This window comes from Thalia democratica, chromosome 1, assembly GCF_965202585.1.
Source record: "Thalia democratica chromosome 1, ktThaDemo2.hap1.1, whole genome shotgun sequence".
In the NCBI taxonomy this organism is placed as follows: domain Eukaryota; kingdom Metazoa; phylum Chordata; class Thaliacea; order Salpida; family Salpidae; genus Thalia; species Thalia democratica.
The window spans coordinates 40,131,901-40,146,447 of record NC_139165.1 but is presented as its reverse complement, the minus strand read 5'-3'; the positions used below and the strand labels follow the sequence as shown (position 1 = coordinate 40,146,447).

The following is a 14,547-nucleotide window of genomic DNA, read 5'->3' as shown; positions in this document are numbered from 1 at the left end:
AGAAATAACAAAAGTTATTAACAGTAAATAAATTACATGCCAAAAAAACTTACAAGTCAGCTGGAATGGACAATTATGTTTCTCAAACAATTTTAAAAAAAAGTATTAAACTTTATTGAGTCATTAGCGAAATAGAAAAACTTTTTTTTTATTAAGCATTATAGCAATTCTTTATCTGCAATAAGAATATTGCATTTAAAAATATTAATTGCAAAATATAAGACGAGCTACAAAAACAAAAAAAAAGTTAGTTAGGAGTTATTGCGAGAAACGATAAAAAAACAAATCACCAAAATCAGTTCCAACAAAGCACAAGATTATCTTTAGTAACTACAGAGTTATCAGAAAAAAATTGTTAAGTAAAGTTATAAAGTAGCAAAATTTATTTTTTAAAATGAGATACCGTTTATAATTGAAAACTTTTTTAAAGAATTTATGTAGGTTGTAATGAAAAACTTTTGTTTATTTCTTCAATGACAACAAAAGGTCGTATTTAGGAAATGCATTAAGGTTATAAAGTCGCATAAATCAAATTAGGACTTTAATCAATATGTTAACAAGAGAACACTGATAGAAAAACTATTGCTCATCTGAAATTTTTTATTAGAGATGTTTTACTAACTTTGACATTTTAGTACAATTTCTTGGTTTAGTTCCAACACGAAGCACAACAATCGGTAAAATTTTACAAGTAAAGCTGCAATGCACCAATACAAAGGTTTTAGAAGTACAATTCCTTCTGTTTTTATTTTAGTATAAAGTTTAATTAAAGTTTATAATGTGTTTTAAAAATATATCAATATTAAAAAACACTGTTAAGCTATTTAAGTATATTTTTTAATAAAGAAATGTTTATTTGCTAAATTTTTTGTGTCAAATCGAAATTTCATTACTTTACATTGAAAAATTGTTTGAAATTCCAGGTTTATTCAAAAAATCTCAAATTCAAGTTTTTTTCCAGAACTTTTAAGCATTAATTTTCAAGTTCAAAGCTTTTCCGGGATTCAAGTTTTTTTGGCAACACTGATTGTTCACACTTATATGTACACAATAATATAAATAATATATTGAATTATATCAGCTGCAAGACTTAAAATTTAACATATATTATAACTAAAATTAGCACTGTGGATTGAGCAAAACATACATCATAAGTTTAATTTGCCACTTTTTCAAGCAAAAAGCCAGCCCAAGTCAACAAAAACATTTATGATATTTTTGTATACAAAAAACAGTTCTAGCCAAAAACTTATAAAATGACTTAGTTGGCTTGAGATTTGAAGTCTACAAATAGCGATAGTCTAAGTGTGTGTCAATATTTAGTTGTTTATTAGCTTGAATTTGAACTATTTTGATTAACAGTGTACAACCTTGATAAATTTACCATTCCTAAGTCTAGTTTATATTAATTAGGTAGGTCCGAAAATCAGCAAATGTGTGTATTGATATGCAAGGCATAAAAGTTAACTTAGTTTTACAAAAACAATGTTTGAAAAATGACAAATACCTAACAAAAACTATATTAATTTATATCATATATACTGTTTTAAATATGACTGTAAATTTTTGGATTATACATGTAGAAACAACAATGTTAGATAATTATGCACAAACTAAACTTAGACTAACTAAAGCATTAAATAAAAAGTGGTTTAAAATATGAGCATCTTTTTAAGTTGGTGTGCATATAAATTAATTTAAGTGCAAAGAAAACTTATAAAAAATTAAAATGTGTCAAAAGCAAAATTGAAAAAACCTTATTTCTTATTACTATGTTATTTTAAATGTTTTTACACTAAATTATAACATTTAAAAATTAAAAAATCTATAAAAGAAACTTAGGTACAAAAAACAGTGAAAAAGAATATCTAAGCTATAAAGAAATGACACTTTAGTTAATTACTGTGAATTACTTTTGTGCAAAAAAGGAAAACACTTGCGTTTAGTTTATTTAATAAATAGATATTTTATAACTAACTTATTAAGTTCAAGCACTCTTTACACTCTTTTTTTCAGATAATTACTTGCTGTTGTAAAAAAGAAGTTATTATGAAACTCAGAAAAATATCCTGTTAAAATGCTAATTTGTCTTTTTCACGTTTTTAAACTAAAGCAGTAATTTCTTCTAATTATTTTTAAATATTATACAGACTTAAAACCAAACTAATCAAATTAAATCGAGTTATCGAAAAAAATTTAACTTGAAACATATTTTTGCTCAGCGGGCCACATTTACATGCTCGCGGGCCACAAAATTTTCTTTCGCGGGCCGCATTCCATTCAAAAAAATAACGTGCTCGCGGGCCGCAGATTTACCCTTCGCGGGCCGCAATTGGCCCGCGGGCCGCAGTTTGCCGACCCCTGGCTTAGATAAAAACTTGCATTTTCAAGTGTAAGGAAGCTCGTTTAAATAAAATAAATTATGGAAAACTTTAAATCAGCTATAGAAAGAGAGAAAGAAAATGTATAAAGTAAGAAAATAAACCGTCGGCTATAGTCATCAGAGAAAAAGCCAAAGCTTTCGTGTGCTGTAAGCCAAGATCAAGTTATTACAAGGTATTTATCATACCGCTAGTGTCATCACACCACAAGTTTTCAGTGGACAGACAAGTAGGTTTCGGTTTTAAGTTTTTTTTTTTAATAAATTACATATTAATTTTGTAGTACATTGAAATTTAGACAATAAGCTACTAGAGAGTTTCAAATTTAAGGATTCTTTAAAAATATAATTAAAACAAAATTTTACTGAATTTATTGCCTTATAAACGTTTCTCTCAACGTAATCGTAACAAGCAAACAATAATTGATTTTGTAATGTTATAACTGCTTTGTAATTGACATCAATGGGTGAAATTGAAATGTATCAAAAAAAAAAAAACTTATTAAGGTATTTGAAAAACTTAAAGTCATTGTTTGGATTAAAAGGATAAAGAGTTTTATATGAGTCAGTTTTTTTCTTAAATTATCAAAAAAACAATAAAATTGTATTTCTTCGTACTTAATAGTTATTAATAAGCAGTTTTCTTATTTATATTGGGCATATCAAGTTTATTTAGTTACTGTTTTCTAATTTATTAGCTTCTTGTCTTTTGATAGTTCACATTATTAATGATTGAAATTAGCAATTATGTTCTGTTTTGCACAGTGTAGATTTTAATAATGTGTATTTATTTTATTTCTATAAAAGCAATTAAGTTTGTTGTAGTAACTTGATTTCTTAAAAATAGTACCTTAGGTCAGGGGTCAGCAAACTGCGACCCGCGAGCTCATTTCCTGCTAATAATATACATTTTATAACAATAAAAATTAAAAATTCTGCAATAAAAACTTAAATTAAGGCACTTAATTCAATAAATAGTCATTACTAGTGCTAAATTATTACTTAATTTATAAAACTTTTGATCTAAAACAATACTTTCCACTAGTTACTAAAGTTTTATACAAATAAATAAGGCCCTCAAAGATTTTTTTTAATAGTGCAGCCGGCGAGCATTTTTTCTAGGAAAATTGGCCCGCGAGCTGCAAAAGTCTGCCGACCCTTGCCTTAGGTCAAGTTTTTTAAATATTTAGTTTTGTTCTTGTATTTATTAATACTGTAGTAGCATTTAAGCTAGTTTACATAGATTTATACAGAAATATTAAAACATATTTAAATTTATATTTTGTGATTGTTTTTGATAACGTTATGGTCTAAAGTTTAATCCCACCAACAGAAACTACCGGTCCACGACGTTCCCCTGTTGATTTTTTCTTATTCGTTTTACACGATCTGTGTGGTTTTTTAAGTTCTCTTGGCGTCACGGGTATTTCAACCGATTGATGAATGTTGTTTCGATTGTTTTCTCTCAACTGAATGATAACTCTGATTATTTCTTGCTTCATGTGTTCCAAGCCGAAACTGTGTAGGAAGTCAAAGTCGTATTCTTGTTCTATGAAAATGGTTTCTTCATCAAACATGTACCAACTAGTATTTTTTAAACAAGCCAAGCCGTCCGCTTTAACTATTTTAGTTTCTAAACATATATTTGAACTGTTTAATCTTGTTCTAATGATTAGGATTAATTTATATAACATTTTTATCTTTGTATTACAATGAAACTCTTTATGCTATAATGTTTTTATTATTTTACAAACTTAAGTATTTGTAATTTAATAAACAATTATATTGAATAAAACAATCCCATAAAAAGTTTTAAACCCACAAAAAGGAAAAAAAAAGTTTTAAAACCGAAATAGCCTAGTTAAATAGTAATGTAATAAGCTTATATTTAACATAATTGTCTAATAAATAAGTTTATTTTCTTGCTACTTAATAGGGAAAATTTTTACTAAGGATAACATTTAGTTTTACTTAAAATAAAATCTTTTAGCTTTACCCCACTAAGTTATAAGCTAAAACTTATGATGTTTATCTTATTCAATAAAAAGTTTATAATTAAAAATTAACATAGTTTTTTTGTAAAAATATTTTTACTATTTTTTTCTTTTTTTCTTGTAGTTAACAATTTTGAAAACTTTAGATCTAGTAATTTTAGTTGTTTTATATAAGTATTGGAGGCTTAGTATCTTAACATATATTATTTGTAGCGGCTGAATATGAGTACATATTTAAGTTCTGAGTTTAACTTGAAATATATAAACTAAACAGTAAAACTAATACCCAATTTAATTATTTAAGAACAAGTAACGAAGATAGTAAGGTTAAATAAAAAAACAGTAAATTATGTTTTTTAATTTTTTAAATTTAAAAGATTATTAAATATACATTTTCTGTCATGGTTATGTAAACATGCAACAGAAATAACCTTATACTTTTAACTACTGTATGGAAAAAAAGCTCAGAACGTCATAATCGTTTTAAGTAAGTCTTGTTAAAATAAAAGCACTGGTTATAAAAATAGTATTTTTTGTATAAAATTATATTGCAGTACAACAAAGCAACCTTCGCTTGCAAAGTTGTTTTATGTTGAGTATTTAATTTTTTTTTTAATTCCTTTATAAATAAGTTTTAAATAAGTTTTCGATCTGGTTCCAAACTGTGTATATTTAACAAAGTTTTTGAAAGACTAAACTTTAATAGAAAATGAATATATATGTTAATAAAATCAACTTGAACCATAAGTTTAATTATAACAATTTTTTCATAACTTAAAAAAAAATGCTTTAAGTTTGACTGAATTCTTTTGTTCACTAATTACCAAGAAAGTTTTTATTCTGTATCTAACAATACTTAGAGCAAACACATGTTAGACAAATTATTTTAGATTTGTACTACCTTTGCTAAAAAAATACTTTAGCGAATAAATTCCAATCATATCATAAAACCAGCCGCGCATTTAAATACGTTCCCCTTTCAGTTTAGTCAAAGTTCTTTAAGTACTTGATATCAAGAACACCGAATAAAAAATATCTTGATGGAGTACTTTAATAAAATGTTTATAATAACTAGATTTTGAGATAAGATTTATCTTTTTAAAGGTTTTTTGTAAAAAATGTAATCCTATGATTTACTATATAAAATTTATAGAAATTCACTTTTTAATGTTGTTAAGTTTAATCGATTGAATTCTTTTTTTCCAAAATCTCACATAAATGTAAAGAACTAAGACATTTTAGGGTTGTTTGGCATCCCAAACTAGAGTATAATTAATATGTGTATAATCTCAGTTTTACAACTTAACTAAAACTCAATTACTTTATGAAGATAAGTTTATACTAAAACTTGATTTTTTTAATACTTATGTTTAAAAATAATATCAAAAAAAGAAACTTTATTTAAAATCAGTAATAATAAATGCTTAAAACTAGACTGTTTTATTAATATATTTACTTATTACTAGTCGTCTTTTATTACTTATTTTATTTTACTATTGTTGTAAATATCATTTTTATGAAAATTACTTCAAATATTTTTAACAGCGGCCCGCCATAAATCTTTGTTTATACATAGTACGGGTCGCTCGCAACTTTTTATAAGATAATTTTTCCGTGATTTATGAAAGGCTGTCAACCTCTCTTAAATATCACAATGGTAGTTACATCAGTGATTTCCAAAGTGTGTAGGGTAAAGTTATGTTACTGTACACAAAAACTTTGATGACAAATCTGCTATAGTTTTGTAGTACTTAACAAAAACTTATCTTTTGTAAGCTAACAAACACAGTTTGACTAAGATATTTATAAGTTTGTATATGAATATTTACTTAATAGTTTAGTGAACAACATACATTTTTTAGCAATTTACTGTGCTCCGGTTTTGAAAGATTTACAAACCACTTTTTGTTGAAAGTTTTGTGTAAGTTGTTGTTTAGTAAGTGACAAAAAAAGGTTCTACATTTAAACAAATTAATGTTCATAATTATTTAAAATCTAATTTTAAGAGACTACAAAAGGTTGTAAACGCTTTTATATACACTTCATATTTATAATTTGAATAGTCTATTTTATTACAGTATAAAAGAGCAAAGAACACAATGAAAATGTACAACCTATTGATCTGTTTTGAAAAACTTATATTTACATACTTAACTGATAAATTAAAAACTGAATTATCAGATAAAGTAAAGTTGCAATTTGCTTTGAAAGTAATTTAAAAATAGTAATTATGCTAAAAATTCTTACTGGTTTGTTATTTTCTAAATTGATCACTATTTTGAAGTATTTGTTATTTTTAAAGCTAAATTACATTTGTTATAAAGCTAAATTTTTCTATATTTAAATTACTTCTTTATAGTTTTATTATGAAGTCATTAATTTAAGCTAGAATTTTAAAATAAATTGAATTTAATGCGTTTAAAATTTAAACGGACTACATTTTGAACGATGCTGTAATGTCACCTGACTTTATGTGCAAATTTTTTGTATTTATGATAAAAAGTAGCTTTCATGTACTTATAGCGTAATTTTAAGAAATTGAGTCAGTAGTTAATTAAACATAGAATCAATATACTAAATATACGTAGGGTATCTTTACTGGGAACGGGTAAAATATGCAGAAAGACATTTTAAACAAAGGGTTTAATCTGCACAACGAGACACTTTTGCACGAAGAAATTTTTGCGAAAAGACACTTTTGTTTGTAGACACTTTTGCATATAGGGTCACTTTTTTACGAAGGGTCATTTTTGAAGAAGAGTAAAAAAAAAGTTAAACTAATAATAAAAAAACTAAAAAAAAAAGTTACTTACCGAGGGTAACGGTTAGGGATAACAATTCTAGAATAAAAAACCTAACAAAAATAATAAAAGAAAAAAGAAAGCAATAAGAATAAGTTAAAAAAACGAATAGAAATAAATGTCGACCGAGGGTAAGGGTTAGAGGTAACAGTTAAAATAAAAAATAAATCCATAATTAAATAAAGTAAAAAAAAAAAAAAACCGTGAAAAAATGTCTTCGTACAAAGTGATCCTTCGCGCAAAAATGTCTTCGTGCAAAAGTGACCCCTCAAACTAAATTTACGCCGTGCAAAAGTGTCTTTGTGCAAAAGTGTCTTCGTGAATATCTGACCCTTTAACAGGATCTCAACTGCATTTGATAACTGTTTAAACTTAATTGAAAGTTTTGAGTTAAAGTTTTTGTTCATTCAAGCGTTTAAGAGAAAGCTCGCGAGGTCACGTTTTTAAATGATATAAGTTTGTATTTGCATACTACAGCCATATATAAATACTCATCAATTGGAGAGGAGATCATGATAGACCACCTTGGTGCTGCTAATATGTAGACATTTGTATTTTTTGTTGTTTAATGTAAAGTTCTTTTTTTAGAACAGTCTTATTTCTTATAACCAGTTTTTTGACTTAAATTCTAAGTAGTTAAACGTATCTTTACTTAACTTAACATTGTAAAGAATATCAAATTGCACTTTAAATTGTTAAGATTTTATGGAAAGTATTGAGCTAAAATTCTTGTTCATCCAAGCGTTTAAGAGAAGTTTCTGTGAAATGTTGAGAACAATTACAATATAAAACAGCCAAAAAAGAATTTGGAAACATTCTAGCCACAGCCTGCTGCAGTAAACATGTAATTAATGTAGAATAGATATTTATATTATTTTCTTGTGTTATTTAAAGTATTTTTTTAACAATGTTACTTACTCTATTAATTTTTATTTAAATGCAAAGTAGTTGAATACCATTTTTTTTCCACAATTTTAAAGTATATTCTTGTTAGATTTAATATTTGTGTAAAAGTTTTGACCACATTTAAAATTTTTTCTAAGCTCTGGTTTTTTTATATATTTGTTTGTGTTTGAGAATGTTCTTTGATATAAAGTATGTTCGTTCATGTCATGCCTAGTTTTCTATAAATTAACCCTAGGCATTATTTAATATCAGTGTTAGTTAGGTTAATATTATTTTTTATTAATAATGATTTATAGTGTGGGTGTAAAACATACTATAAGCAAATAAGTTTAATATTTAAGTAACCTACATCCATGGGTTACAACCCTTCCTGCAAAAGATTATTGCATTTTAGACTCCTACTCATCTTTGGTATGTTTCTTTGGTTTAACCCTAAATATGTAATTATAAGCTTTTACTAGATCTAAGTAGTTAAAAAAAAATAGAAACATAAACAGTAATTATTAAAAGAATATTTTTTTTAATTAACTTAATACATAAGGGTGTTTAGAATTTTGTATACAGATATGGCTAAGTTTTTGTGTTCACTAGTAAGATTATTAAAAAGACTTGAATATTTTTTTTAAATCTTAGGTTATACAAGATATTTAGTCAAGTTAAAAAAGAAAAACTATCCAACTTTATCAATATTTAACTCCTTTAAATAAATAAGTTTCATATAAAAGTACAAAATATTTATAAAAAGGGATAATTTAAATGAGTTTTAATTAAGCAAGTAGTATATAAAATCCTACAGTTAAAATTTTCACATCAAATACCTGATATTAGTAACCATATTTATATTTCTAAGTTTATAAAAACAATTAAAAATCGTATAAAACTATTTAAAGTTAATTATATCTAATAAGTCATAAAAGTTTATACTTTTTTCAAAAATGATCATAAAGAAAAGAAAAATATTTAGAAAATTTTGTCATAGTTTAAAAATCAGTTTTGATTTAAAAGAGTTAGTTTGTTAGTTTAAAGTTTATAGTTAAACAAAAATATTACTTTAGAAAGCTTATAGTTTAATGTGGGCTAAATAAACAGTAAAATATTAAAACATAACTATTATAATATTTCAATTATGGCAAAATACTTTTAGCTTGTCAAAAGGTTAACTACTATATTTTTAGTTAATTTACCTTTTTATTATATTTTTCTTTACATCTTCTCAAATATAAAATTAAAAGTGTGGGAATTTAGAATAAAATTTGTGCATTTAATCTAAAAATTTAAGTTGATTTTAATACAACAGTACAAAAGCACAAAAAAAACATAGTCTGCTATATTCTTTTTAAATTGTAGGCAATAAAATATTGAAAACTCTTGAATTCGTAACACAGTTTATCAATTAAAGGAATTATTTATATTAAATATGTTAATGAAACAGAAAACCTTATTTTAAAGATAAGGGCTCTTTTTTAATATTTGAATAAGATTGTTTCAAATAAGCACTGAAGAGGTCATTGACCGAAACTGAGTCTGTTTTAAAAAATATTGTGTTTAATTTACTAAATAAGTTAACTTAATATAACTAATCACTTAAATATAAACTTTCATTCAGGTTTAAAGCAATTTCAAATAAAAACAAAATGGACAAATCAGGGTTCAGGTATGCCAAGGTCACACAAGTCATTGGACGCACAGGCAAAAGTGGTGGATGCATCCAGGTAAAATTTATTTATTTATTTATTATTACATAACAATGTAAGAATATTATACTGTGCATGATTTTTTATTATGTATTTTGTTGTATTTCTAGTATGAATTAAAGCTTCTATTTATGAAGGAGATTGAAAATACTATTTGTTATAGTGTATTGTTTTTAAACATAAACATAAGAATTTTAGTTAAAGCACTGTCGAGCTCTTTGAGCAAATTGCTTATTGCGTAATACCATTTGTAAATAAAATAAATAGCACATATAAATTTATATCAAATTATTTTTTCATTGCAACCCAGGTTAGAGTTGAGTTTCTGATTGACAAGCGTTCAATCACTAGGAACGTCAAAGGGCCAGTAAGGGTGGGTGACATACTGACTCTCCGTGAATGTGAAAGAGAAGCCAGGAAAATTAAGTAGTTCCAGTTACGTCACAATTGATTATTAGACACTAGAACAACTCGCAGCAAATAATTTATTGTAAATTTATTAAATTTTTAGTTTTGTGTTGAAGCTTTGAGCGTTGTGACGTGTTTAAAACAAATACTTAATAAGTTTAAATTTGTTGTTTTTCTGTATGTTGTTTATTAATGTTTTTTTTGTATAGTAATATTAAAATAATAAAGTTTAACATACAAGTAGACTATTTAGTAAAAAAGCTTTTAAGGGGACACATTTTTTCACAGGCCACTACTCTTAAAAGGCAAAATATTATATATAAGTTTTAAATATGGATTGTGATTAAAAATTGAGTTTATTACTTATAGAAAAGACCGATAATTTACAAATTTGTTGTGGGTATTAATATTTAATCAAGACTTTCATGCATTTTTTACTGTTTATCTTTAATTGCTATTAGCATTTAAAATCTTGTGATTATAATCGTAGGATCTTAAAATCTTTAAAAAAAAACAACGTGTCCTAGTAAAGATTGAAGTAAACATTAAATCTTAGTTAACATTCAAAAAAAGTCCCTACAAGTTTTTTGTTTAGTATAGTTCTGCAAAGACTTTTTTAGCGATTCTTCCGTGCAAATTTTTTTTTGTTACTTGTGACTCTTTACTGATCACTGATAAAGTTGAATAATGTATAAGAAGGTTATTGGATAAAAGTCCTACATACATTATAAAAAACTACAGAAAAATAACTGCAGAATACATTTTTAACATGCAAAAATTATTTTTTATATGGCCTGGCCGACTAGAAATTTTTGGTAATTCCGCTCGTCGTCTGAAAAATTTGCCCACACCAATAATAGGTTGCAAAAAAATAAGAAAAGTTGATTTATGTTTAGTGTTAAAGCTTTAGTAGCTAATAAAATGTAAGCTCTTCTAGACTTATTTTTTATACTCTCTTCTAAATCATAGTACTAAACTCGTAATATTAAAGTAGTTTATTTTATAAAATAAAACAGAATTAAAAATAAACTTTACAGCAAGTTATACAGTTAAACTTAAAATGCTAAGTGTAGTGTTTACTGATGAAGAAAAAGCTAGCTGTGTATTGTGGAAAATAATTTTACTAATGTAATTGGCACTTATTTGAATATAATAAACATAGCTTATAGTTTATCCAAAGAAAAAAAAATTTTTAGCCTATTAAAAAGGAGCTGTTAAAATTCTAATAGCTCATAAAAAGTTTTACGATTTGAAAAATTAATTGGTAAGCTATTAGATTGTTCCGTTGTGAAATAAAAAAAGTAAACATTTTAGACAACGGTGAATATTTTTTGGAACTAAAAAATTTATTAAAGTTTGAAAAAACTATTACATGTTCAACTTTTAAATAAAATTTGGATGTTAAAAAAAATCAAAACGAAAAAAAAAATTGTTGCTCTAAAACTTTTGTTGGTAAAAAAAATCCATAAAAGTTAAAGATGTAAAGCATTTTATAAAAAAAGGGTTTACTTTACAAAAAAATGTGGTTTCAGGTGTTAAAATTATAAAGGTCTAAAAACTTACATTAAACAATGTCTGTAAACTATTGGTATTTAAAAGTATAATTGAACATACTAACTTTTAAATTTTGAGGATTTATTAAAAATTTCGAGGATTTAAAACCATGTGCAGCTTGTCTAAAAAATTACAATGTTTCCAATGCAATCTCTTCTGCCGCAGAATTTTATTGAGAGAATGTTTTAACTCCGAATTCTGTTTTTCCTGGGTATAATGTTTGATTTTAAATATGCCGTGATAAATGTACATAAAATATATATTTTGGTTTTATACGGTTTCATCATAAATTATAAAAATAGCATTATAGTTAATTGGGTTTGTTTTTGGACCCCGGAGTACGGCTTACCTGTTTTCTTAAAAATAGCATTATAGATATTTGTTTAACTCTAGTTTTCTAAAAGTAAACATATTTCACTTAAGAACTTTAACCTCTACAACACTTACAAAATCAAATGCAACTTATTTTTATTTACCAAACAATAATAAATAAACTAGTAACATAATTTTTTTACTACAACATCCTGCTAATGTTTAAGTACGATTTAATTTTAAAATTAATAAGTAGTGACAACATACCGACCGTTCTCTCTAGACCCGATCCCCAACATAAACCTCTGGCTCGCGACATTTTTTTAGCTTAAAAACGTATTTTAAAAATCAAAATAAGAAGTTTTTTATTTAAAATAGTTAATAATAGTAAAATTAATAGTTTTTCTAGAAGTTTCGGTCAGTAATGCTCGACAAGTTAATTTGGAGCTAAGTAATTAATTGTACAATAAACAAACTTTCTACACAGCTGTTTCATATATGAGATATTTCTATCTCATATAATCCTCAGTAAAGCTTTAGCTTATTAACCAAATTTTGCAGAAATTTAGAATTCAAACTTTTTATAGATATTATGACGTAGTAAAAATAAAGGTTTCCGTGCACTAAGTTAAGTTTGACAAATACACCGTTTTTAATTTGTTATTAGTTTAAGAATTTGTGCATCAAAATTTTTTTTTTAGTATTTGCTTTTAAAAACTTTGTAATGTATGAAAAGGAAAGGTTGTATTTAATATAAACTTTAAAGTGATCGTGTGTGCGCGGTTAATTTTACTTTGTTTTAAATTTGTTTTAGTTGAGTTTTGCTAAAAATGTATATTTATCAATGAGTGCATATATTTTGTCTTTCGCTTTTCTTGTTTAGTGTTATAGTCTTGTCTGATTTACTAATTTCGATTTTTTTCAAGTTACAAAGTCTGCAGCCAGATTTAGTAACAATTTTCTATTATGTCCTGTTTCGTATTTCCCATTCAACTTTTAGTATGTATTGTTATCTTTTAAATCCCAAATATAGTTTGCCAGTTCTGTTGTATGTCTTTTGTTAATGTTGTTAAATGAAGATTTGTGATTCTTATATCTTTTTTTAAAACAGTTTCCCGTAGATCCCACGTACTGTTTTGTTAATTTTTAGAATGTTACTGTTGCTCTATAAATTATATATCAAAGAACTCTTTAACTTAGAAACAAATGCCTGTTTTCTTATATAACTTATAGAGCAATAGTAACATCCGATAGATAAACCAAACAGTACTCGGGATATTGGTAGGTTATTAGGCAGATATTATGAGTTAAATTATGGAGAAAAATTTCACGTGTAACTGAAACTACAAATACAACCCAGAAATTTTTTTTGAATTATGACCTTCGATCTCAAAGTTTCTGTCGGTTTCAGACTAAATCCTAAATAAAGGCGATTATTTTCTATTGTTTTGCTATGGGGGCAATAATGAAAGTGAGTTTTGGAATTCTTACTGTAAGCATAAGTTGACAGACTGTTTTAGCATCACTTATTAAATTAAAATAAACAAACGTTCATGCAATGCTCAAACCTCTATGCTTTTGGAACTATGATAACTCTGTCTTTAAGAACTACTAATATCAAATCGTAAGCTATAAACAGTTTGATAGTTTCCTGACCTTTACTATTTTCACATAAAAACGTAGTTTAGCCTTTCGTATATCACAACTTTATTCTTCTTAAGTTGAGCTCTTTCTACATAATCTATCAGCGATTAGTTCGACTCACACTTAACAACAGCTATTGCAACAAAGCTGTACAGTAGATCATGGTTGTCAAAATTTTAGAAGCTGATTACACAATAATTGAATCGAATTGGCAACTTTTTTCAGCAGTATCGTAGTTCAGGTAAAATGAAAATGTTTTTATACCTAATTACTTTAATATTAAATATACTATTAAACTTTGAGTCAATAGAAATTTAAAAAATCTAAGCTTGTTACTTGCCATTTAGTATAAATTTTGAAGTCGTTCTTCAGATCAAATTAAAACTTTTAAAACATTAAGTACACAGTAGATAACTTTTTAATTAAAAAACTATATTTTAGGATACTTAACTTATAAAAAAAGAATCTATGTTTTTTAAAACAGACTACACAAGTTGCTACATGCACCAAGCCTTTTTTAGAGTGAAAATAAGTTTATTCTTATTATTTAAAACAGTTATAATGATTAATCTACTTCAACTGAAATTCAATAAAATTCGTAAACGTAAACCTGTATCAGACGTTTAAATTCTGTATAACTTTTAAAAAATCATGTTAAACAGCTATTATAACATTTTAAACCTTTAAACGTTATTGTTAAAGGTAGAGCACAATGTAAATTAAATAAAAAACCGAATTGGTTTAACCTACCATAAAAAAGGTTACCTTTTTCAAATAATGAAGAAGAAAAAACAAAAAATTCGAACAACGTTATTTAACAATATTTAACTTGTGTAGCTACGTTTAGGAAAAAA

General features: G+C 25.6%; 1 protein-coding gene across 1 annotated transcript; it reads left to right on the top strand.

Annotated features, from left to right (window-relative positions):
• The first annotated feature begins 9,715 nt into the window (after nt 1-9,715).
• Nucleotides 9,716-10,205, top strand: LOC145844508 (small ribosomal subunit protein eS28-like). The gene is made up of 2 exons (XM_082951942.1): nt 9,716-9,793; nt 10,086-10,205. The coding sequence occupies exons 1-2, from the start codon at nt 9,716-9,718 to the stop codon at nt 10,203-10,205; spliced, it is 198 nt and encodes a 65-aa protein (XP_082808068.1).
• Nucleotides 10,206-14,547: the final 4,342 nt, after the last annotated feature.